The sequence below is a fragment of the Dicentrarchus labrax genome, unplaced genomic scaffold, assembly GCF_905237075.1.
Source record: "Dicentrarchus labrax unplaced genomic scaffold, dlabrax2021, whole genome shotgun sequence".
NCBI lineage: Eukaryota > Metazoa > Chordata > Actinopteri > Moronidae > Dicentrarchus > Dicentrarchus labrax.
The window spans coordinates 4060542-4087719 of NW_026136712.1; the positions used below are offsets into that span (position 1 = coordinate 4060542).

At 39.8% G+C, this 27178-nt stretch overlaps 1 protein-coding gene across 3 annotated transcripts in view; it reads right to left on the reverse strand.

Annotated features, from left to right (window-relative positions):
* The window catches only part of dnah9 (dynein, axonemal, heavy chain 9), a 332930-nt gene that overhangs the window by 160528 nt on the left and 145224 nt on the right, over nucleotides 1-27178 (reverse strand). For 2 of the 3 annotated variants that reach the window (XM_051416718.1, XM_051416717.1), the window contains exons 1-7: nucleotides 4812-5218; nucleotides 2898-3094; nucleotides 2647-2805; nucleotides 1993-2123; nucleotides 1643-1854; nucleotides 611-844; nucleotides 32-199 (exon numbers count right to left, since the gene is read on the reverse strand). The exons of the other annotated variant lie outside the window; for it this stretch is intronic. In XM_051416718.1, the coding sequence (XP_051272678.1) occupies nucleotides 32-199; nucleotides 611-844; nucleotides 1643-1854; nucleotides 1993-2123; nucleotides 2647-2805; nucleotides 2898-3094; nucleotides 4812-5162 (1452 nt within the window). In that variant the 5' untranslated portion in view covers nucleotides 5163-5218. Of the gene's footprint in view, nucleotides 1-31; nucleotides 200-610; nucleotides 845-1642; nucleotides 1855-1992; nucleotides 2124-2646; nucleotides 2806-2897; nucleotides 3095-4811; nucleotides 5219-27178 lie in introns of those variants that run through there. 3 annotated transcript variants of the gene reach the window in all.

Here is a 27178-nt window from a genome sequence, read left to right on the forward strand (position 1 = left end):
TCATGCACCCTGTGATCCGAATACTACGTACCCTGTTGTTGAGGTCCAAGCAGTCATACGGCTTCTCAGTGAAGACTTTGTAACTGTCCACGAACTCTTGATGGAGCAGCTGGACCTGCTGGCTTAGGGCTCGGCCTCGGACACCTCCAATCTCCAATTTCTCAAGCTTCAGCAAGTCCACAGCTGTGAACAGGATGTCCTAAAGGGAAAAACAAATGGGAAATGGAGGAAAATCAAGCTAAAGTAAAGTGGCACTGCAAAGATATTTTACATAGGGCAAGTTTCAGTTTGACATCTCAGCCCACATTGAAGAAAATAATTCAGAAAATATCCATACACTGGAGTATCACAACATTTTTTTCTGTGATACTGTATGGTAATTTCAAACAAAAGCACACTTTTTTTTAATCCATCTTTATGTATATGGTGGTATTGTTCTCTATATTACATTCCCAATATATCACAATATAATGAATCCCCTGTATCGTGATGTGTACTGTATTGCCAGATTCTTGTCAATACACAGCACTAATAAACATACCAAAGATTTAGACATTTCTCAATGATTCTGCACATTTTGAGTAATGAATAATGTTTTTTCAATACTCACTTTAATGGTCTTGACTCTGCTAATAAAGTGGTCGAGTCCAGAGAAGACCAACTGTGAGGAGAAGTCCCACGGCCTCACCAAGCTCCCGTTCCTCTGGTACTGGTTCAGATTGGCCCTACGGTCCTCGTAAGTGGACCTGAAGAGCTGCAGGATCTCCAGGCTCGTCTGCACCTTCAGGAGGCTCTCTGATACCTCTCCTCTCAGAACCTCTTCTGGAACTAGATACACCCGGGCCTGGTGTTGGAGAGCAGTAAACCGGTTAGCTCGGCTTGTGCTTTAGTGACAGCTAAAGGTCTAGCTAAAAATCCCCAGTTCAGTTTCTTGCCTGGGACATGTAGCTTTAGCCTAAAAAAAGAAAGCATTTATACTGCATTTTTATTTTATCTTGAGACCCATTTGTGATTTTAGTTATTATACATGGTGAATATTCCTTCAGGGAAAAATATTGCAAATACTACAGACACATAGGATGGTATTCCAGATAGGATCACCAGTTGGTCTTTGGGTAAAATAGCTTGAGATTGCCATGTGTAGTCTGCCATGTGCACTGTGGGTAGTTAACACATACACATTTCAAAGAGAGTGAGATGAACTTGTGACCAGAGCTTAATTTAGTCTCAGGTCCATGTAGTGGATTATACCAGCCCTGGTGGTCTTTCCTGGGAGAGGATTTCTGGTACACTATACATTTTTGGTAGCAAAAACAGAGGTTTGTTACCAAAAAACTAAACACAAAGGAACAATAGAGAATTTGATAGCATGAACAGTGAAAGCCTTCGTAGCAGAGAGGAATAAAGAAAAGAGTTCCACCCACAGTAAAACTTCTTTCACTGGAAATCCAAGAAAAAAAAAGCAAGTACCATCCACCCACTCCTATTTCCTTGTACTGACAGGTGATCTTTGACAAGTGCAGTTCAGAAACACCACAGTAATGACTACTTAGAAACAAAGACTGTTACAACAAAATAGAAGTAAAAATAAAAAAATAAAAAATTGGTTGCCACTTGACACAGAGAAAAGACAGCAGTTGACCTGCTGTATGAGGAGGTTGCAGGTCTCCTGCAGCAGAACGATGAGGCGTGCTGGGGTGTTATAGTATCTGGAGTTGGCCCACACCAGACACACTGTGTGCATCAAAGGTCCGATCTGACCCCTGACATCAGGAAACTCTGCGTTTTCCATGTCCTCAAACAGGCGCTGCAGGGGCCTCAAGTAGGTGCAGATGTCCTTCGCTTCCTCCAAGGCTGACGAGTAAAGATCAAAGTCAGTTCAACCCCAAAATACTATATGTGAAAAAATTCATGCATGCGCTATACCTCTGAAAGCAGGACTCATTTAATTTCCCTATGTTGTCTGGTAGATAGAGTAGATTGTGTTATTACCTGCCAGGACGTCCTGTTGCATGTTAGCAAAGGCAGGGAAATAGCTGCTCTCGACAGCCTCCAACAGCATCGCCATCTTATTCACCTTAGAGGAATTTAACTGGGAGTGGATGCACTCCAGATCTGCATATCTTCAAGGAGGAATTAACATGGAGAACAAAAAGATCACATTTGTAGAAGACCACAGGACTGGGTTGCACCAGCAGTCCATATGAAGCTGTCCACAGTAAGCTCACACTTACATTATAGCTAGGCTGGGTTTATCAAAAGCTTTTGCAGCCGGAGTGGATGCACTCTATACCTTCATATGCCAAAGTACAAAACAGATGAAACAGAGAAGCTTTTTGTCACATTTGTGCAGAGATATAACAAATGATGAAAGTGGTTGATATTGGCCTCATAAGATACAATTCTGCTGCGTGAGTAAAACAAAGAAATAAAAAGAGAGCACTGGGCTCCAAATTACATTTTTCACTTGATAGCACAAATGTTCTAAAACTGGAATAATTAGTAGCACCAGCAAAAACTTCTAAAACAATTCCACTTTGAGGTCCTGTAGGGACGTGTTATTTGAACGCAATCACGACACAAGAGCAAGAGCTTCTCAGCAGTTGCCAGTGGATATGCAGTGTCTGTAATAACAGAGGTGCTGACCTGTTCTTCCAGAAGAGCAGCTCTGTGTGTGGTGTGGGGTTTTTGCCTTCCAGCAGAGCCTCAGAGGAGTCTTTCTTCAGGACGGCGCGGATCTGATGGCTCCACTCAATCACTGCTGACTCCAAGGAGTGAATGATGCTTTTATCCACCATTTCCCCCCTGTGAAGTTTCGCCAGTAAACCGTTTTTGAATGCAGACGTGGGACAAATGATGCACTGACATGAACCTTTATGTCTCATGTGTTTGTTTACCTTTTGTCTGTCTCCAGGGCAGCTTGCTCTACTCTCTCAGAGTTCGCAGGGAGAGGCAACAGAGTCTTGCCTTGGACTTGGCCTGACACCACAAACACATTGGTCTTGAGGGAGTGGACGTGGCGTCTGACATCCTGAGACACTACCTGTGGCCACTCAGTGTGGTTCCTACTGTTAGACAGCAGTGGGGCCACAACCTGGAGAAGTATGAGGAAACAGGAATTTTCTACATGGAAAAAATGTTTGCTCTTGAGTAAACCTTGGTGCATACTGTGATGGAAGACATTCAGATATTCTGCTTAAGTAAAAGTAGTAAAACGAGCCATCATGTAGCTAATTCTCAGTGTTATATTACTATATATTATATTATTGGATTATTTAATGTTGCAGCTGGCTACTGTATATCTTGTTGGATAGTCTTTTTATAACATTGTATCATAATTTATAAGCTCATCATAAACCTTCATATGTGCAAAACTGTCAGATAAATACAGCCAAGCTGGATTCCACCAGGGCCCCGGACACACAGGGGGGCCAAAGGCCTTAAACCACAGTGTGGTAATTAGTTAGTGATTATGTAATTGTTTGCTAATTTGCTTAATAGACCTACTTATGCACCACTAAATGGTTGGGGTGCTAAGGCAATCCATCTAGCCATAAATTGGGCAATCATTTAAAATCCAGTTTGAAAGCCTTTATTAGTTTGGTAAATATTGTGCTTGTGTATACTATACCACACATTACATCTTGGTTTATTTTATTTACTCAAGTTCATTTTACCCATTTATGTAGGTTTCACCACTTTAATCCACTAGCACTGTTTGCAAATTGGAAACTTAAGAGTGAGAAAAACAGGGTGGGTGGGGTGTCAAAAAGGGCACAGCTCATCTCTGCCCCACACCACTCAGGGCTAAATCCGGCCTTGGATGTGGTGTTAACAGAAGTTACCAGAAATGTAGAGGACTATGGAACACTGCAAAGAAGAAACTAAAAAGTAGATAGTAGAATGTTATCTGATCTCAAAATGAGATGAATTGGCAGAATATCTCTGTACTGTCAGAGCTAGAAAGCAGAGACAGATCCTACAGTACACGCTCAGTGACCACAAACTGGAAATTGAAAAAAGAAGACACAAAAACTCATGGCAACCAAAAGAAAACCAAATATGTGAAGCGGATGCAGACATGCACTTCCTCCTACAATGTAAAAGGTTTGATAATATAAAGGAACATTTATTTACAAATTAATTAATTAAATCAACTCATTTATTTGTGGTTTTTTTTAACTACAAATCAATTTTTAATTTTTTTCTAATATATATATTTCTTATTAATCTGTATATACATCAATGTATACTTAGTTTGGCAATGTAAACCTCTGTTTCCCCATGCTAATAAAGCCCCTTTGAAATGAAGTAAAGTTACAAGTTCCTACATTACTTACAAACAGTGCATGAGTGACTGTATTTCAACCACAATTGTGCTAGTGCCAAAGTCATTTATCTCATTTTAAAGCTTCACACTTACAGTGTGCAGCTGAACAGTGTGTGAGAGAGAAATGAATGTCCTCCCTGTACCTAACAATAATTAACACATTCTGCTCTGCTGCTTTATGGAAGCCCATTTCCGCCAATGTCACAAAAAAAGTTTTGCAAAAAAGACAAGAATAGAAAGAAAATTGAGATGTTAAGTCAATATTTTGAGAAAGTTTCTCATTATAATGACTTACAGAAACTTTTTCCTCTGGCACATTGGCAGAAATGGGCTTCCATATCTACATAAAGTTGCACAGTAAAGGTTAAATAGCTTTCTCATTATTTTGAGAAGCGTCATTTAAGAAAGTTTCTAACAATAATTTACATAAAGTTTTTTTTCTGTCACATTGGCGGAAGTAGGCTTCCATAGGTCTGCTTACCTCCTCAACTAGAGCAGAAAACTGATCCAGTGGAGCGTAAGACAAGTCCCCGTAGACCAAGTTATCCTTCATGGAGTCTGGACTCAGCGCTGCTTTTCTTTGCTTCACAAAGTACACCGCCTTGTTCTTGGCGCCGGCCGTGAAGGCGGCGGCGGGCTGCAGCAGTCCGGCTGCGGTCACAGACACCACCAGCGTCCTCTGCTCGGCTCTGTCCAAGAACTCCTGCAGCACCTGTCTGTTGTCCTCGCTGGACACGCACTTCTGCCATTTGTCCTGTTTCAGCTTCAGAGTCCTCAGCACGTAGTCCGCTATAAAGTCCAGTCGTTTGTCCTCTGCAGGTGACTCCTCCATGTCTGCGGGGCGCTCTGCTGTCCCGGGTCAGTCCCGGTGAGTGTCATGAACTGATTGTGTCTCGGCCTCCATAGTAACGCAGTGTTTGCATTAATCAGGCCGTTGCTTAGGGGACGTGAGCGACCCAGAGCTGACCCAGGACCAGGGCATCCCTCTGTCCTTCCGCCTGCTGACTGACACCCATTGTTCAACTTCAGCCTTTTGTTTGAGTTTCAGGACAAAGTTGTGGCCACCTGAAGTGACACTATTAAGCTTACATAGGACCATTATGTTAAAGCTACAGTGGAATTTAACCGCCCTGCAACCTCATATTGGACCCTGCTTACAGCAGCCATTTTGCCATGAAGTAGTAGGGTACACACAGGTGTTATCTATGATACTAATTAAGGCTCCGTTCCATTCAGGTCTAACAGAGTCAGGGAGAAGACCCTCTGTCAGAATAAGCTTGCCAACCGGTTTGCGTTATTATTTCATGTCAAAATGGCTCTTCTGAAAAAAGGGCTATTTAACCTTCACTGCAACATTATGTAGGTACGGAAGCCCATTCATGCCAATGTGGCAGGGAAAAAAAGAGTCTGAGAGAGAAAAAATAATGACTTTGTTATAACATAATTTTGAGATGCTAAGTCAAACTATTGAGACGGGTTCTCTATTTCTTTTAGATGCTTAGTCAATATTTTGAGAAAGTTTCTGAAAGATTCTGAGTTGTGGTGTGAAGAGAACTGCACAGGTGATGATTGACCGGTGTTAACTAACAATAGCTAACACTGTGTACACATCACATATCGGACAAAAACAAAACACAAAGTAGTAGTATACTATACTAGTAGTAGTAGTATAGGTTGTCTAGTATTGGCAGGGTATGGATACTTACCTGTAACAGCAATACACAAAGCTATGAGTTTGTATCAGCCATATCTTGCATTTGACTCATTTGAACTTGCAAATAGTACAGCTACAGCCCTATTCGCACGGGACTAGTATTACCTGGGGACCTCACTGTGATTTAGTAATTACCCCCCACGTCTGTGTTTCGTGCGGCGCATTCGCACGGCATAAGCGAAGTCTGTGTTTTAACTCGAATTTACTGGCATTATCCCCCGGATATGATGTCAAGGCTCTGCGTAAGCTGTGCATAACATATAATATAATATTAACTGATGAGCCTGTTGAAAGATAGAAAATGTTCCTTACCGCATGCTGCCATGCGTGTAATCCATCGAATCATCTTTCGAGATTTCGCTCTTCTGATGGATTTCAGCTTGCTCTTTCTGCGAATGGGTCTCCATGCTGTGTACCTAGATGAGCCTCCAGAATTTGCACCCAAAATGCAGTCAAAACTTTCATTTATAATTGCCAACGCAGCCTCCATAATTCTCGACCGGGAAAAAGGCAGGAAAAAGGAACGGAAAACACAAAAAACCTTAAAAAAAACAAAAAACGACCCCAAATCACAGAGATGCCGATTCGCACGGGACTAATATTATCACATGACCTCTGTGTTTGGCGAAATATGGTAGGTAATTTGCGTTGGAATTTTTACTTTACAAATTATAGACATGGCAGATTCACACGGGATTAAGATCACAGACGACCTCCGCAATTATTACAAATTACTAGAGGTCCCCAGGTAATACTAGTCCCGTGCGAATAGGGCTTTAGATGTATTTATGTATGTAAACAGGAGACAGTATTTAAACATATTAAATCCTGCATTAGTGCTAACTTTTAAAATGAGAATTTTCCAGGAAACATTAAAGGTGGGGTCAGCAATTCTAATCCAATACACTTTTTGTCAAATTCAGTGAATAAGCTAATGTTAGATTACCGGCTGGTAAACTGTCTCCTCTCTCACAATCTTGCATGTTAGCTTTGTAGCACCAACTAACAGCGTGCTAACACACAACCTAGCCAACGTTAGTTACATTACTTGCTGTCTCATTGTTCACTCTATATCATGCTATTTGTCCGTATCATTTTTTGCGAAGGGTTTCATAGCCACAAAGACGTAAAAACAAAAGTTTGCTAACATTAGCTCTCTTTGGTCACTGTGAAAACAACTAACTCTTGCTAGTTTTCACTCCATTGTGGTAGGATGTTGTCTTCTTTCTCCAGAAGCGCACGTTTCACAATTTTTAATCATGAATTTTAAAGCAGTATACCTGCAAGCTGCTCTTCAAAGCTGTGTTGTCTCTGATTACAGTTCAAAAGAAAAATGCACAATATCATCTATGTTTTTCTCAGAAGCTGTATTTTTAGCATTGCCCAACATTTGCTGAAGGTGGAGGTCAAACAGGGATAATGCTTTTGTGTAAAGTGGGACACTTTTCTTAACGTTCCAGGTAGTGTTAGTGAAATACTGGATGTGTTTTAAGTCAGTGATGGACAACAGTGATGAAGTGGCTCAAGATATTATCTTCAGAATCTATGCCTGTAACTATATTATCTGTACATTAACAACAACATTGGTTTCTGTTGGAGGTTTTTATTAAAAAATAAAAAATAAAACATAAGTTATACAGAAAAGAATCCCTCTCTCCTATAAACACACACACACACACACACACAGAGTACAGGACGGGACACAGTTGCCACCGGGTGGTATCAAACTGTTACTACACAGGACAAGAGAAGGCCCTCTCAAACAGAGTAGGTGACAGTCAGGTCATATTATTAAAGCTTTACGGGGATAATGTGGAAGAATTAGTTGTTTTAATTCTTTTAAAAGATACTACTAAAGAATTTCTTCAGTTGAAAAGAAAATTCATAAAACACTTGAAGCATCTCATCTTAATGCCCCTGCCGTTAGAGTTACAGTGATCTCTGATAAAAAGCTGGATTTAAAGAGGACGGACACTGAAGATCCACATTCTTCCTGTTATCGTCCTATCTTGGGGTGAACTAAATATTAGAAATATCTGTTCAGAGAGGATCTTCATCTGCTCTTCTATGTCGACAATCCTGTCCATCACACCATCCAATCTTGTCTCCAGAGCCCTCTCCTCCTCCTGCAGGGTGTGGTGGAGGGTCTCTGAGGGACTGGACCCCTCCTCCTGCCACTGTAGCTGTTGACTCTGCAGCTCACTCTGTGTCTGGGTCCGTGCAGCCTTCAGCTTGTTCTCCTCTGTCTGCAGGGCCAGCCACATGTCTGGTTCTTTCTGGTTCTCCTTTTGCCTCTGAAGAACTTTTTCAATTCATTTGTTTAGTCCTTCCAGGATTTCGCAGACTTTATGGGGGGGATTATTGCAGCCTACAATTACTGATTTCATGGAAGCTTTTCTAAGATATTGCAATGCGTGTTGGGATGTTTTTAGGCATTTCTTTTTGCAAATAAACTGGGGGAGAATTGATACTTTTTTTGTATAATTCATTAAAAATCAAAATTGAGGCGTCACATGTCTGCATGGTCTTCATCTTCACAACTACAAGTTGGTTGGTGATATATGACTTTTTTAGATTGGTCAAATTCAACTGTGGAACTGTGTGTTGAGCAGCACCCCTTTTGGAACCAGTGGACATAAACTCACCTGCCTAAACCTCACCTGAAGGTTCTTTTAAAAGGGTGCAGTGGATCCTCTGGATATAGCCCCTTGTCAATTCAGTGGCCCCACAAGCCTGCTGTGTAGCACCTGAAGTTGTACCTGCTAGTCGTGGTAGACCCTCAGGTGTAGCAGCCTGCTGTGGAGGTGATAGTTGGGCACTGTGTCAGACTGCTTGCAGTTCAGGTCCCCTCTTGCTGCCTGGACCTTTGTGGTGAGATCGTTTTACTCCCGCTCTATGGAGGCTGCATTCCAGCACAGCTGGTTAATAATAGCTCATCTCCACAGCTTCAGGTCCTCACGCTCTCCTCCAAAGCTTTCGCTAGTCCTGTTTCAGAACAGAAAAAAAAAATAAAACAAGAAATTATAATTCCAAGCCAACCTAAACAAAACGATGAACAAACATCAAGATGCATATTTATACCAATATGCCAGATGTCAAAGAAATGGTTTGTTACTTCTGGCCACAAAATGTCCTGCACTAACCTTTGAAATGATCATTTCCAGGAAACAACAAGTATAAATGTAGTAAGAAACGTCAACCTGTATGTTGCTCTTTAAACACATGGACTGTTTTCTGTATCCATGTTGATGGCCAATCACAGCAACAGTTACTGTGTCTACTGGACAATAAAGACAGGTCTCGATTGGTGCATAGTCACAGTTGTGAATGTGATGACACTCATGGTAAGCACACTGACAAATGAAAGTGTCTCTTGAAATAATAAGGCTGGCTTTCTGTCAGTTATAATGAAACCATCTACAGAGTTTCTGCAGGTTTCAACAGCTTTTTAAGACCATTCTCAATGTACTTTAAGGCCTTTTTTTACATCCATACTGGCAAAACAAGTACAAAGGATATGAAGAAAAATCAGTATTGGTTGCATGTTGGTTTTGTTTTGTAGTTGTTACGACATGATCAATACAAAGTTTTCAGAAAAACACATTTAAGAGCAAAACTGAAAATGCAACTTTATACAAGGAACATTAACTTCAATTAAATCAAGTTTTAAGACCTGTCAAAATGATAGTTCAGACATTTAAAGAAAGTTCAGATTATTGTAGACGTTTTTAAACCCTGCAGACAGTTGAAACAATAACATACTGTTTATATGTTAAAATATACCAAAAAGATTGTGGCAATGGTTACATCAATCAAAATACTCATTTTATTAGAATTTGCCTGCAGGAAATGAAAAGCACACTGCTAGGGAGAGAGGAGAAAAGAGAAATAAAACTAATAAGGAAAACAGAGAATGGGCAACAGGGAGAGGAACAATAATATATCCATGGAGGAAAGTCAAAAGTGTGCATTAGCAAATGGAGTAAGGGCCAAATCCAAATCCACGTCCAAATATATATTATTAAGGCTAGAGCAGCAGATTAATCAAGCTAAACAAGGTAAAACTATTTTTTGATCTTTTGATTTTAAACAAACAATATTCCAGCTTTTAATTACACTCATTTATACAATGTTTTAGAATTTTATATCCAATTCCTTCCAACTATGCTAACTATTAGTTCATTTCATTCAGTCCATTCAGTCCAGTCTTTTGGTGTTTTTTTTATGTGTTTACACAGAGACGCAGTTATGCAGGCGTTTAGGAGTCCCTCGCCAGCACTGCTATACACAGGGTTTTATAAATACCAAGGTCCAGACACTGAACTTGCTATGAGGGATCTGGGGCATCAAAGTAAAGTTATTTATAGGCGGTTGTTTCACAACTTTTATTGTATACCCCACAGAAAATATACTGAGGACCATACCTTGGTGACCTCAGTGGTTGGTACGGCCAAGCTCACCAGAGGTGGAGATACTGAATAAGAAATAAGGGTACGCATGTGGACAAAAATCTAAAATGCCAGTACTCAGTACCTGTGAGTCTGAAAGAATGTATGAAATGAAATTTGAATTGAACAGAAATATCTGAATAAATGAAATATATAGTATATAAAGTAAAACACTTTTTTTAAATAAATAAACAAAAAACCATAGTGAGACTGTAATAGCTGTTATAATTTAGAGAATGATTTCTTAACTACAACTACTGTACTTTATCCATGTAGTTTTGCTTGATTCAGGAAGATGTGACTGCCGCAGTTGGCCACAAGGTGACACTACTGTACTGAAAACATGTCAGGGGCCTTTTCCATAAAGCAGTTATGTAGATCACTTTGTAGCTCAGTTCCTCTAACCTCAGTACATGATTTAGATTTAATGGGATCCTGGTTTTACTCAACAAAGATATCCAGAAGCTCAGTAGCTCATTCTTGGAACAGGCCTTGTGTCTGATCTCAAACTTATGAGGCCTCTGAACAATGACACAAGCAGACGGCTCAGACTCAGTTGTTAGTCTGAATCACAAAGTTGTGTTCGAGCAGACTGTCACGTACTCACTCAACTTGTAAAACAAGGGCAAAATACAAGTTTAAGAGCATTCTGAGGCATCTCGGAGGAAAAAAGTTTGGCACCCTAGTGAGAAATGATAACACACATAAGGTCTGTACTCACCCCCCATAAAGCTGTTCAGTAGAATTTGGCAGTTTGGAAGTATTCTGATGTGGGATGTGAGACGGGATTATCAGCAACACAGCATCAAATGTTTCCTTTGACGTCTTTTGTCTCATTGAGGTGCATATCATGGCGGAGCTTGATAGACCTCCAAGGAAGGCATGTGTGTGAATGAATATGCATGTGTGTGTGTGCATGCAGACCGGAAGGTGTGAGTCATTCAGATTGTCCAGAAGCAGCAATGAAGGAGGTTCAGTTCCTCCAAATGTCTTTGAAGATTAAGATGACAGACCAAAGAGAACGAGTGCAGCCAGACTTTCCATTTCAGAATCAAACGAGCCGCCCGGTCACTGATATGACGGAGCTGCTGGCTACATCCGGCTGGGTGGCTGCACACTGAAATACATAAACCAGGAATTTCTGCCTTGCCGCGATCTTTAGCTCAGCTCGGAGAATTACAGTAAGACCGTGTACTGCACAAAATGGCAACGGGGGGAAAAAGTTGCTGATCAGCCCCAGTCGCTCTATGAGTAGTTCGCTATAGCCATCTGCTTTAATCAGTTAGATGAACATGTTTTTTTAATGCTCATTCTAAAGTTTTTTTTTTTCTATATGAATATCTATTTCCATCAATTGATCAATGTATTGTCATTGGACAGGTCAACAGGTCTTTGGTATTTGATAGATGTGTTCAGAGTGTGACCAGGGTCAGAAGGGTTACTTTAAAAAAGTAATCCAATACAATTCCTAATTGCTTGTTAAAAAATTTTGTCAGTAACCTCATCCAAGTATCACATTACTTTGTTACTTTTGGATTACCTCAACACCAAATATGTAAATAAAGACAAGAGAAAGTAAATATATAAAATATGCAATAATAGGGTGATGTGTATTCTTTAAGACAACAAGACAATTTAACCTTAAAAAAGAGAACCAAGATTTTTAGAATCAAAGATATGTCCTCTGCACAGTGCATTTTCAGAAAAACTGACTTTTACTACATAACGTAACTGTAACTGATCAGTTAGATTTCTGTATCGTGATTAGGTACCTCAGTTACATATAATCTATTACTCTGTGTGGCACTGTATGAAATGTGTTGAACTTCACACAAACTGTGTTTAGTTAGACACTGATTTAGTTCACTAGCCTGTACAAGGAACATCTATATTGTGTTGATTCTGGCTGCCTCTGTGGACCAAAGCAGTAGTGTTTCCAGCACCTCTTCCATTGATTTTAAAACAAATCTGACTGACTATTTTATATATATTTTGTCTGTCAAAAACAGGAAGGTGATTAAACATTTTAAAAAGCTCTTGAATGCAGTGTTTAATATGCATTAAACAAAGTTAAAATAAAACTGAAAGACTATAATGACCTAATCCTTAAAACATGATACATGACCTCATTACTTGGTATTTTTAAAGCTTTATTAACAGTAGAGTTTAGGTGTAAAATGATACAGACTATTGTACTTCCTACTTTTCACCAGCAGAGGTCGGTAAAGTTCTTAGAATATTCCATGCCCCTTTGAGGCTTGAATTTAAGCAACAGTATCATGACAGTACAGACTAGGAGACAGTATTATTAATATATTATTAAAATTAAAAAACACATTTTTTTTTTTTACATTTTGAATGTTCTTTGCAAAGGACAAGGAGTTCTACAGAACCATCTGAACACAAGCATCAAGCGCAGTTATCTGAATAAGACAGATGCAGTCATCTTGTCCTCAGGTCCTCTGGCACACTTTCATAACATCTGTGTCCATGTTAGCTTAAACTCAAAGCATGAATATGGATTAAAACAGAGTATATCATTAGAATATTAAGGAAAAAGATGTCCCTGGAGGTATCACAAACTTATGGTAATGAAGCTTTCTTTCCTATGTTGGTGCATCAGTTCACTGTTTGTCCATCAAACATCAGTTCACTGTGTAAAGTTTACCCTTTTTCAGCTTCACGTAAAAACCTGTAAACAGGTACAGTATAAAAAGGCATTTATTAACTCGTTAAAATTCTTCATTCACCATCTAAAATTTGCCGGCCCCTCTCTCTTTCTTGTTTTATTGCTTTCAGATGTGAAACAGCACCAGTATGCGAGAGCTGAGTTGGATTCAGTTCAGGAGAACTAACAGTGTTGGTATTTGTCCTGAACTGTCCATCGACACATCCTCATTTCTCTAACATAAAGCTAAACTCAGTTCACAGGTCGGAACATTCCCAAGTGTCAGAACAGCAAAATTGTGAGTCACTTATGTATTTCCACGCATGTTAGCTTACTCATACAATATCAACAATCCAGGACCTCGCAGACATTCCTGTATGTCTAACTGAGGTTTCTACTTGACTTGTTCTTGATCAGTGTCTGGTTTGGACTCCGTGTACACCTGGTGAGTAAACCACTCTTTCCATCTCACTTTATGTTTCTAACAGGGGAATTAAACCCCAATTCGGAACCTTGACCATCATTCCTATTATTGACAACATACTAGGGCTTTCACTTTTTACCTGAAATTTGAACTGCCATTTGGACGTTGTAAGCAATTAAACATTTGACATATAAATTCAGAATTCACAGCAACTGCTACAAACTGTGCCTTATACTGTGTTTGTGAATTGTCCTACTGTCCAGGCTATTGTTGTCACAACTGTGGAACACAAAACTGATTTTGAAAATTTGCAAGCAGTGCTTAATGGATAATTACACCGAACCCTCTCGGAAGGAATGTGTGGAACTCATTAGCTTGACACTCAAAAACACAACAAAAGTCTCCTGTTAGTTTGTCACAGAAACCAACCTGCGGCCCTTTGCTACATGTCATCCCCTCTCTCCCCTCTCTGTCTTCAGTTGCTCCTATAAAATAAAGGCAATAAAAATCTAAAAAAATCTTCTTAAATAAAAGTTTGTTATATCTGTCTCTTTCTCATTTGTCAGATCAGGGTTCTACTCTAGAGCTAGATCCTTTTCTAATACCTTCCTTCAGTTACATTCAGGTACACATTCTACATCAGAACATGAAGTTGTGGCTTGCCAAATGATGTGTAAGCAACACTACCAGCACTGTCAGTTAAAAACAGGAGACAGCTGACAGCTCCTTTTGACACACACACACACACACACACACACACACACACACACACACACACACACATTACCCTTGCAAAACCTCACACACATCTGTGAGATAATCAGACGTTTCATGCCGGTGTGCCTGACAATGACCTCATACATGTGACGATGAAAAGCCAAGCAAAACCAGCTCTCTCGATGATGATAGTTAAACACACAGAGCTAACCGGGACTATTCGATTTCAAAGGAAACAATTTCAATGACCAGCCATCGAACGCTCGAAAACACCAGAAACCACGCGAACACCGCAAGTGGACATAGAAAATGTGATTCATTTGCATCCGGTTTCCCTCAGCGCACTCCATCTGCAATTTAAATGCACACACACACACACACACACACATTTCATATTTGCATGAGTTGTGTAGCAGGATAGCTTTTATACGCTGGTTCCAAGTCATTCCTGGCAAGGCTGGCTAACCAAGAAATGTGACGCAAAGTCTAGTACTGAGGATATGCCACAATTCATAAAGGCAAGCATCTGTTTCAGTAAAAGCCTGGTTCTTGGTGCATTGCCAGTTGCCGCTCAAACCCTTCACAGGGCCAAGCCTGACGTTCTTAACAATCCTAACCTGACACTGGCAGGGCTGAAAGCAGCACCTGACACCTGACGCTGTTTGTGCATGAATGTGTTTGAGGAATCTGGCAAATACCTCAGCCTCTCGGGAATGCCAGTAATCCAGAATGCTTCTGAATGATGCTTTTCCTTCTTGGTTCGGATGGAGCTTGATTCATTTGTTCACTTCATGTCAACAGCAGCAACATTAATCATACTTGACTCAGTCTGAGCGAGGGCGAACCTTTTCGTTTTGTATAATCAGAGGAAGACCTATTCATAATACCCGTTTTCTCATATTGGTCAGTTGTGAGGTAGTGCTCAATTCTCTTGAAAGCCTCGCTGAACTTCGGTGACAACGTATGCAGCACTTGAAGTACAAGTGGTCCTCCTGTGGTACACATTTGGAAAACCACAAGAATTAAAGAAATGCATTCTAGTAGCCTCACAAAAAGAGAAGGAGAGCACACCCAGAGACAACATGTGAAGTTATTTCTGGGTCTGACACTCCAGAGGGATGTGACACGTTGAGCAAGGCAGGGGTGAAGCACTGGCCAGCGAGTGTATGAGAAAGCTGATAACAAGCCGAGAGGAAGCCGGCGCTGTTTATCTGGGCTTTCCGCATAACTATAATCGCCAGGCCTCGCGGTCGTTGAATTATGCGGCCTTACAAATAGCTCGAAACGACCTTGTTCCTCTAGTGGGGGGAGGGAGGTAGGGGGTTTTGTGGTTGGTGGTGTCGGTGGGCAGAGTCGTGTTCTGCCAGTCAGATCTGGCCTCTGAGCCATGTGGAGGTCTGTCAAAAGGAACACTGATGGCTTTTAAAGAGCTGCAGGCCATGACTGGATGGGTAATTTTCATACTTTCTCGATTTGGTGAGGGGCCAAAAGCAACATGCTGGAGGCTCACTCTCTCTGAAACAGGATATTGGGTTAGTAATGGCTGTCAGGGGACCAAGAGAATGACATAAATGTAAGGCTTTTTTCACACATATTATTGAGAGCTAATAGAAGTCTTAGCATGTATGAAACCCATTTTAAATAGGATAGTCAGGAACATGTTGGATTGATATTGTGAAAATGGCTCCAAGCTTAGGTCACATTTGACCTCGCACAGCATAAAATAGCTTGTTCTCAAATATGGAGGGAAAGTAAGACCAGAATAATATCATCCCTAATGCAGATTTCTTTTCACATTTTGTGAAAAATGTGAAAAAAATAAAAGCAGCTGTAATTTATATTTTTATGTACGTACAATGTAAATTTTAACTGAACTCCAAGCAGAAGAAAATGCAAATTAATGTACGTTTCATCCAGTTGGTGCCTCGAGATAATCCACTGGTGGTGCTACTTCTCCAATCAGGTATTATTAAACCATAAAGAAAAGAAAGTAGCAGCAAAAAATCTCAAACACTGGAAAAACGCATGGAAATATTGCATTTATGTTTATTTCATGTATTAATCTGAGGTCCACAAAGGTCTGACCCTTTCATCTGAAACAATTTTTCTTTTCTTTAGTGTTACATTTTGCCAACTCTCGCATTTTTTTTACAACGTACAACATGAAAAGCTGGTTGAGAGCAAGATATTTCCCTCAGGAGTTGGTAGAGACCAAAAACAGCTAAAGACAGTGAATAATGGAGTTAACGCTTTCAGGTGAACACAAACACAACTCCAAATGAATGATAATGTTGCTCTGTAACTGCTGGAAGTGTAACTAGGCAACTGTTTGCTAACAAGTTCACCATATCAACTTTAAAAAAAAAAGGAGAAATACAACAATTTTTACATAATACCATAACATTTCTGCAGTCTTTTTTTTCCTCATAACTCAAACTGTGATTTACTTTATTTAAACCTGCAATAACAGATTGTTTGGCCACTTAGGGGCAGTGGAAACACATTGTGAACACAACATTGACATATTTTTTTAGGGTAATTCTAAAATTATTTATACATTTTACTCAAAGAGGATGCTTAATTGAAAAGAGAAAATTCTCCAAACTGTCCCATAAGCAAAATCAAAGAAGGCCCTTTTTTTGTTCATGCTTTCACTGAATTAGTTAGTTAGTTAGTCATTGAGGTTAATATTAGTCCATGTTTGTATCTTTTTAATGTCATTCCTGATCTTTTTCGAGATAACAGAAATTGCAGGATACTAATTATGATCAATTACTAAGCAATGAAACATGTTTTGTTATCTCAACCAATTATCACAATTTTTTACCATTAGAGAGATTAACTGTAGGCAAACTGTGGGCCCATTTTCTGTCATAGGAAGATTTTCAGTTATGTATGCTCATACAAATGTGGAGGGAATGCTGAATTTTTGGGTAGATTTTATTCTAGGGGACATAATTTAAAGAACTTTGTATGGGAAGAATCTGGCATTCTGAGTGTTGCTGGAAACGTGGCAAGATGTACACTGTATCTCAAACTGAAGAGATAGCACTTTTCAGTATTATTTTTTACTGTTCTTTTGGAGGGGTTGTGGTTGGAATGGAAGTTTTAAGTTATGTGCAGGTGCTGTGGTCTTTATGTTGACATATGAAGGAAGAGTTGTGACCTTTTCATCATAAAGCGGGGGAAAAAAGGGTTAAGCGTTCCAGACTACCGTTCTACAGCATGAGGTAGTTTTCAATAACCGCTCTGTAATCCTTTAAGAACATTATTTATTAAGTGATTATTGTTCTTTGTCCGCTTTTAAATTGCATAAAATTGTATCGCAGCAATGTAATAGCCTCAATTTGGGTTCTAACTGAGGGCCCACTGGGTTTTAGCCCTCTGGTGACACCTTACCTGGGCTTCATAACAGTATCTGGCAGCGGTGTTAACCCCTCCACGGGGCTCGGCCTGGCTGGGTTTGGTGAACTTTTCTTAATAGCTGTGTAATCAAGCCTAATTAGGAGCCAATTAGAGGCAGGGTTTCACCTATGAGGTCAGTGTCCACATCGGTGCTGGATGCTCACCAGCTTATGGTTTTATAAATCATTTCTGGGCTTGAAACGTGCTTGAGTAATAGTAAAAATGATTTTCTCCAGTTGAACTGAAACAGAGAAGCAGAGCTGGCACACGAATGAAAATGGTGATACAATATGTCCTATAGCACTCTTTGAGGCACAGAGGTGCTGTAAATCAGACAGGGTATGTATAGTCTGTCGAGTTTCGGTGGTTCAAAAGCAGTTCGGGTTTCTTGTTATGTCACACAACAGACACAAATCCGCTCGGAGGCCACCAAGGCATACAGTAGTACGTTTTTCTAACAAGCTAACAGAAAGGCAGCGCTGTTGATGAAAAGACATGACATGACATTAAAAGATACTGTCTCTGGCATGGCTGGTGAGTGTCCTTTACCTCACAGATTCCTGTGATACGGCTAAAGTAAATTTGGGCCTTGTTGTATATGCCTTACAGAAGTATACTGTTTATTTAACATCTCCAGTGTGCTGAGTTATGACTAGTAATGATTACTCAAATGCCCAGTGTTTGGGCTATTGTACCAGGAGTGCCTCCAAACAGGCCCACTGGTGTTTATTTGAATTTTCCATTTTATATTGCCACGTGTCATTAGGCTGTTTAGAGTTTACCCTGAGTGATGGATCATTTCCTTCACCCTTCTCCACTCACTAAAAACCTGCTGGATGGCGCGTGCTTGCCCTAAAGGTGGAGGATACGTGTGTGTCTGTGTGGCGTATCCATGGCCGGAGATAATGGCACCCGAGTGCATGACAGATGTCTTGTTTCATTACAATACAGACAACACCCAGACAATCAGTGCTATGTCTGGCCCTGAAAGAAACCAAAGCTGAACTTAAAACGCTTCTTCCCCCAGTTTTCAACCACTAGACCGTACTACAGGAGGTGGACACAATAACATGAACATGTGTGCCATCTCTTGCAATCTAATACAAGAGTCCTGCAATATATGCGTCCACTGAAAAGCTTTACATATTTGTCGGTAGTTTTTGGTGTTGATGTATTGGATTGCAAAGTGTTTCTATTATTTTGGCCCTACCATATATTTAACAGTCTATGGAGGTGAGTGTGGATGTTCCTTAGTGTATAGTATGTATACTGGCTAATGTTTCATGCCGAATAAACATCTCAATCATGTTAATTATTGCATGCTGACCCTGGTAAAAAATACAGCATTTTTATATTAACAGTGGTTGGAATGACTATGTGTGATGTTAGTTTTGTTTATTATACTTTTTTGTATGTGTCTGTGGCAACTGTCAGACAAAAACAATACCAACATAAGACAGTTAAAGACAGACATCAAATAGCATAGTGCTCCATAGTGTCAGACAGCAGAGTGTCCCAACACAACATCACCAACAGTCAAAATTCAAGTACAACAAAATGCAACTGGCAAATCTACCATATAACAAGCATCTGTTTAACATAGCTATACACTGGAAGGTATGAAGGATCTCTGGGTGGTCTGCAAGGGCAGTAAATTGTACCTCTGTCCTGAACAACTAATATCCACTATAACAAGGATGTGATCCACAACTAAGGGTTGCCCACCCCCTCCTGAACACTCATGACTCTGTCTTTTCACTATCAGAATTTGATCCATTTGGTCTGATAACGTTTGGGAAGTCTAGAAGAGCCGCATGATTAAATCATTTTATCCCCATTCAGGTTAGGGGAGGGCTAAACTGGAGGCTAGCTGCTCGGCCAGCAGAAGTCTCTAGTGCACTGTGGGCCACAAGATGCGGCAGAAAGTCATTTTATACTGGGAAAACAAACTTTTTTGGCTTCATGCGCCACAGAGCAGCTTCCATAAGAATGGACAGAGCCCAGTCTCAAACACTGTATCCAGTTCTCCCTTAATACAGCCATGCTCGGGATTCACTCAGCACTGTCATACAGTGTGGTTGTTGACCCACTAAAAAATGCTTAACCACCCAAGTTGCCAACCCAGTTTGGTGTAAAATGCTGTCAAACTTTACACCTTAATATGGATACATTAAAAATTAAAATAACATGTTAATGGTGTTAGTGGATTTAATTAATTGAATAGTGAATTTAACAATCTGAACATCTAGAATATACTTTCATCAGGAGTTGTTGGAGACTGAACTAGACCTAAAAGGAGATTGAATATTGTACTTGTACTCATGAGGTGGCATGACTCCAAATAAATCAAAACTCCAAATGTAGCTCCATGTCTGTTGAATGTGTAAATAACAAATAGTATAGCCAGTGAGCTTGTTCTTCCCTTAAGTGGCCATATATCAAGTGATGCAGCTTTAACGAGTGATTAAGACCAAAAATAAATGTTTTAGGGTGTGTTCTTCATCCAAACCTTCTCACTTTTGACCAGTTCAGAATTAGACTTTGGACCTCTGCTTCACGAAAACCAGCAAAGAATGCAGTACCAGGAAAAGCTAAGCTCAGTATGACCTTTCAAAAATCTATAGTACAGATTATGCCACATACGCTAAGCTCATGTTTTACTACATTTTATACGATATGGCCTTACAGTTGTCAGTTTTAAATTTGTTGGGGTGAGCAGCAGCAAGAGATAGCCCACTCCTATATTTTCATAAATCATGCTACTGCGGCCATGCATCGTTAGGATTAAGGAGCTGTAAATCCTGCTTCTGAGAGCAGTGTAATAGTGTATATACGAGTCATAATAAGTACATAAAAAAGGTTCTAAATCTGTAAAGGGATTTTATAAGTTAGCATATATATTTATATATATTTATTTTTTGTAATTCAAAGGCCTAAGAAAATAGTAAAAGAACACCAACTGTAACTACCTGCTGGCTGACACATCGGGGGCATTGCAGTGTTTCTCCTCAGCCCCGAAACTACGGAGTCAGAGGAGAGCCGACTCATAAATTAGTTTCCCCAGTAATCTCTGCGCCCTGGCTGTCTGTCCCAAGATGTCCTCCTAGATTTAAAAGAAACAGTGTAATGTTTATGTTGGCTGAAAAAGAATATGCATCAAACTTCATTTGATGTATTAAAGACACTGCTGGATGTTGTTTACACACGCAGGTGAAAGCTCGGGTGGATAAAATCCTATTTTCTCCCTGTTTGATGTTGGTGCTTTGAAGGCAAAAATCTATCTTAAATCACGATGAGAGTTTTTCGGTCTGGGGTTTGGGGAAATCACTCAATATCATATTTTAGATATTTTAATTGAAAATGAGCTCTAAACGTCTGATAGCATGTTCATGACTTAACATTTAGTCCTTTGATTTCCCATGGAGCCTTGCATCTACTCTACATTCATTTTCAGACAGAGGGCCAAAAAAATGTTGGGAAACAGAACTTACTGTATCTCTTAAATTCTCAGCAAAAGCAGGGTTTAATTTATTAGTAATTTGATAATTTTCTAAGACTTTGTCATACTATCAGGGACATTCAAATGAGTAATCCCTTGGCCGCCAGTGTTGCAGATAGATAACCCAGCAGAAATCCTTTCACTGCGCTGTGTTTGAGCTCTTCAAGCCCCCAAAGCCCTGTTTCATGGGAAATGGGAGCATGCTTATTTTGAAAGTCATGCCTGATGTGAGTAGCACACTATGCCTCCTCTGTTTCATGTGCGACTCAAGTCATGGAGCGATCAAATCGGTTTTGAATGCTCATTATTCAATTGATCTCATGAAATATTCATGTCATTTATAGAACGTGTGAACGATGTGTTTGCAATTGTTCTTAAAATAAACGATTTTTCTCTTGTTTTCCTGTAATTTCACCAAAAGAGCTTGAAAGGAAACAGCTTGAATAGTGCACATTACACAGGTTGTAGAAAGAAATATTCTTAGCATAAACATGGCGTCACTGCACATGTTAACAGTGAATTCTTTCATGCTATTTAAAGTGTGAAATGCAGTAAACGTGATAGAGGTGAACCATGAAAACAACAATAATGTTTGACAGAACAAGACTTCGTACGTTGAATATCGTACATGTTGACACTGTATTAATTCCCACACTCATAAATCTGGTGTATGGCACTGTCTATAACCTGGAAACATGCTTTCCATTAGTGGATAAACCTGCTGTGCATTCAAGTCCAGTGAGGATGAAAGGCAATTTTCATTGAGCTGTATGAACAGATTGTGCATTAACATACAGTGAGCTACTTACTATGCAGTCTTGTCACATTATAAGCACATTTTAGAAGTCAGGTGGCTTATATAAGGTAAATTCAATGCAGCATTAATGAAACTTCAACAAAGACAAGTCAGTGCAGCATTTGGAATTGATTGCTCGGTGTGAGCAAATCAGACAGGGCCTAGGAAAAACAAAGGACTGATAACAGCTGATTCTTTGATGCATGCTTGGGATGACCGTATTTTAGAACCTCAAATCTGGAACCCTAAAAAGTGTACCGCGAGTCCATGCACACGTACATGTATACATATATGCGCTTATGTACCTTGTGTAGGTGCTTTCATCAGGATGGGAGTTATTTCAGCACTTAGCACATCTACCCAGCGCACCTTTTAACACCATGGACACCATGAATGCAGCATTTCAAGCCTCCTGGAGCCCCTTAGAAAAGGCAAGTCTTCTTCCATACAGCATGATGTTCATTTAGTAAATGATGGTCCAATTTAGATTAAAATAGAAGCAGGGTGGCACGGTAGCGTGGCTACCTTGTGATTGACAGGTCATTCTCGGAGTCCATCCAGCTCAACAGACCAAACTCAGATCGAACTGTCAAACTAGGCAGTGCTGATCAGATAGGGATCCAGATTATGTTACTGCGTTGACTATTTCTCGCTTAAAATCTTTTCAAAAAAAAAATTTTGTGTAGCTGTAACACCATAAAGTGTGTGACCAGGCGGGCCACCATTGTTCCTGCTAAAGAAGAGTTGAAACTGAGCACAGCCAATGAGCGTGGCTCAACTCATAGTAGGTCACTGCTGCTTGCTCCAAGACATCAATATGTCAACATGATGAACGTATAAGTAAGCGCTGAAAACAAGGACAATAATATTATATTATTTTAATTGGTGTGAAAAACTGGGAGAATTTTGTAGGTAATGTTGAAAACCGGAACATTTTAGTGTTTTACAGACTGAGGGCATCCAGCTTGAAACCGCGACGTCTGGTCAGTGTGTGCAGGCTACATTGTTTTGATATGGATTGAGCTTCTCAGGAAGCTTGCTTCTGTCGTTGGAGCAGTCCTTGACATGAAAGCACCGTTTTCAGTCCCCGTCTTAATACATACTAGGAGAGATTCTGGCATCTGTATTTAGTTAGTGGGTTTGAGTTGAGTTTGTGGGAGGCAGTATGGTTCAGTCAGTGTAAAGAGGAACATCAGGGGTCCAAATCCGCAGTTATTTATTTATAATTATATATATGATTTATTACAACTTTGGTCTCATTTACATAGTTTTGGACATCATTTCTATCGGTTATGATAATAACTGTACTCACCAAAGTCACTGTCCAACATGGTGCATAGCATGAGCAGTCAGACTTGTAAACAATCAGTTTAGAGTTTAGCCTATTAAAATTACTTTATTTATTCCTTTTGCACAAGAATACTGTGTGCACAACGATCGATGTAAGTAGGAGAGGTAAAAGTTGAACCAGGAAGTCTCTTTTGAGTGATAACTTTAACATTGGCTTTGTTTTGTCTTCTAAGTGGGGCTTTGTTTAAAATCTGATTCTGCCACTTTTCCAGCATTAACCTACTGATAGGAACCACAAAAATGTAAAGTTGTAGTAAATTATAATTATCCTTAACACATGCAGTAACTGATTTTTTTATGTTAGGGGTGTAAAAAAATATAATTTTGCATATCATATTTTATTTTGTAATACTGTATCAATTCTCAAAAACACTATTTCTGTGCCTAAACCCCCAACCTCTATATTAGTGTTGCAAACGGCTATGATGTTGAATATTATTATTATTACAGCGAATCACAAGATATCGCCTTGCTTACAGTATCACAATTTATGGTTACGATAAATATATTTAATCATAACCTTGCCAATTCACAGACCTATTCTAAACTGAAACTGTAGTGCAAGGTATATATGTTGCTGCTACAACATCAATATGACTATGAACAGACCCTGTCTATTTTTTCCCATAAGACTTATGAGAATTACAAAGACGGATGATAATTCTCTGTGGGTTCGTCACTACGAGCGACCCCTTTCACATTACCCATAGTCATCTGATCCACTGTTAATAGAAAAATAGTGATTACAGCAGCTTTAAGCAGCCTGGTATGCGTAATTTTCAAAGAAACATTTTCTACTGCAACAGTAAATTTCTCTGTAAAGTGATTATGTGATATCTCTGATATAACTTAATTTCTACTTTGTGCCCATTGATTCTTTTCCATACTAAATGTGAACAACTGCTCTTTACTTTGACCATATGTTTTTATGTATGCATGTATGTATGTATGTATGTACCCTTTGATTCCAATGAAGTTAATACTCCAGACTCAATAAAGGTCATCAACCTACAGCTCATAACGTGGTCTTGATGCACTTTACTTAATTCACAACAACAGGAACATTTGTCAAAATGCAAATAAAGATATACGAGTGAAAGAGAGGCTTTGAGGAAACCCAGACCACCTGGCTCTTCTGGCCCCCTTTACCTCCCTGCGAGAGCAGGCCCGCTCTAACATGAGCATGTTTTCAGTTTCCAGCAGCGGGAATAATATATCTGGATGTGAACAATTGTGCTTGTTTTGCCATTACAGCCCAGGCTGGGCTCGGTTCAACATTACAATAGTTGCTATTACGACTGGATGACAGCAGCTCTCTGCCCAGTCTTCAAGCACACCGCACTCACTCAAAGTTCCACGGCTGAGGTAATGCCTGGGTCGCAGGCCAGAAATCCATGCTCAGAACAGGGATACGAAATCAGATCTAAATTTAGAGGATTGTTAAGTAGACTCTGTAACAATTCCATCAATCAAACAGACTGACTTCTCCCTCTTGTGTTTTACAAAAGAGAATTTTCTACATTTCATTGCTATGTATCATGGATTACGTCACGGCTGTAGCTCATAGGCTGTGGTGTCACATTTTAGATGCCTAACTTCAACGTCATGTTAGGCATTTACCCCCCAAATTTGTTTTTTCTCTCTTCGCACTCCACATGACCAACAACTGAACCCCACGTTGGTAAGTCGAGGAGCCTTATCCTCGGAAGAGAGCTGAGAAGCAGGTTCATTGCTCATCCTTAGAATGTTTTGATACTTTGGTCCTGATCTGAGGTGAACGATAGAAGCTTCTGGTAAATACCAAGCTGACTGTAAAATATTAGCCCTTCTCTTAGAGGGTATCACACGAGCCTGCCTCGGGCCGTCGCTGAAAGCTCTTAATGCCTTCCACCCTGCTGCAATGCCACTTTTCCCAGGAGCTGGACTGTCTGTCAAACTGGTTTCTTTGAAAAAAAAAAATCATGCATACGAGAAAAGGTTTTGACATTACAGAAACTTGGCAATAATCTGTAATTCTACATTTATCCCCAAAAAGTTACATACATACAATATATACAGAGTACTTTACTAATGACAATGGGAAATTGCATTTTGAAACAGCCAAGTCTCATAAATCACAAAACAAATTGGCCAAAGACAATCAAGGAGGTAGGTAAACAGCTACTTTTGAGGGTACTGAGGTCATGTCCTCAATAACATTTGATTGTTAGAAGTCTTGGGGCAGTTTTTCTACAGTTAAAAACGTACACATCTTTTATGGGCCGATTCCAGTCATTATACACTCAGTATTTTTCCACCAGGATTCAGTAGTGTGGAGAGGGCATTTAGTCCACGGGGGGAAATTAAATGGTAAAGTTTTATTTTATGAGTCCTAATAATTCCTCAAAGTTTTCTGGAAAGAACTATGAAATCTAGGGAAAACAGAGAGAGTTTAGAGTACACTTAGTTGTGTTGGGTTTATAAAAAGCTTATGAAAGTTTATGAAAGGGCCAAATAATTATAAAACTTTTAAATAAAAAGAATCAACCAGAAAAAAACAAATCTACAAACTAGGACCCAAAAGGACCCAACTTGGCCATTTCCCTCAGCTCTACACCAACCTTTAGAGTCTTACAGCTCTTTTTTTGGTCTTTTTGGTATTTAAAGGGGAACTTTGGCAGATTTTTACCCGAGTCTTGATCGCTAGATGTCACCGAGTACTGTCGATAGGAAAAACAACGACCAAAACCAATGCTTGTTAAGTCAGGGGACTGTGAGCGCCATTCCAAAACTTTCAGCTTGCATCTCCTGAGGTAGTCCATTGTGGATTTTGAGATATGTTTGGATTCATTATCCTGTTGTAGAAGCCATCCTCTTTTTAGCTTCAGCTTTTTAAACAGATGGTGTGATGTTTGCTTCCATTCTTCTCTCCACCTGTGCAATGTTTCCTGTGCCACTGGCTTCCTAATCACAATTTTTGACATGCCTCAGGCCTACAGACCTGATGAAGGTCTGAGACCTTGTAAAAAGAACCTGAGAAGGCAGAACTTTCAGGGTGTCTAAACTTTTACACATGCCACACTGTTTTTTTGTAAAAAATTTAACTATGCTGGATTTTACATGCAATTTTACTGTTTTCCTTCACTGTCTCAACAAACAACTGACAAAGTAAGCAATTACCTTGTGAACATAGTTGATCATTTAGCAGCTAAAGAACAAGGTGTTTCCCTGAGGAGTTGGTAGAGACCAAAACAGAGCTTAAAGGATAGTGAAAAATGGACTTTATTGGAATTCCTATGGTGGCCAGAAATTTGACTTCAAATGAGTGCTAATGTAGCTCCATGGATGTGTATACAGGCCATTATATGCCAAACATGTGGGATTTTGTTTAGCTCGTTACATCAGAAAACATTGACCTCTGGTAATTACTTTCATGTTACGGATGAAAAAAATCCTCAAAATGTCAGGTTAAAGCTATACAATGAATTCCTTGAATGTTGTCACGAGAGGTGACTGTTTCACAAGGAAACCAACAGGTTTCACTAGTGAGTCCATTCTCCCAATTTGAAGCTAAGTTACTGTGGGATGGGTGAACAAACAGTCTGAGATCAAGGCAGATAAAATGAACGAGTAAGCCAGTCTGAATGATTGCCAAGCCATTGAGCCACTGGAACTCATCAATTCCCCGTCGCTGCACGCTTGTTTTGTAGAAATTACTCTTATCCAATGACCTCACTACTCTATCAAATAACTCAGAGATAAGCGAGTGGAGGTAACAACCCAGTCTGCAAACAAAAACCTTGATTATAAATAGCCTTAAAGAGTGCTTTGGACTGCTGGGAGGAGAG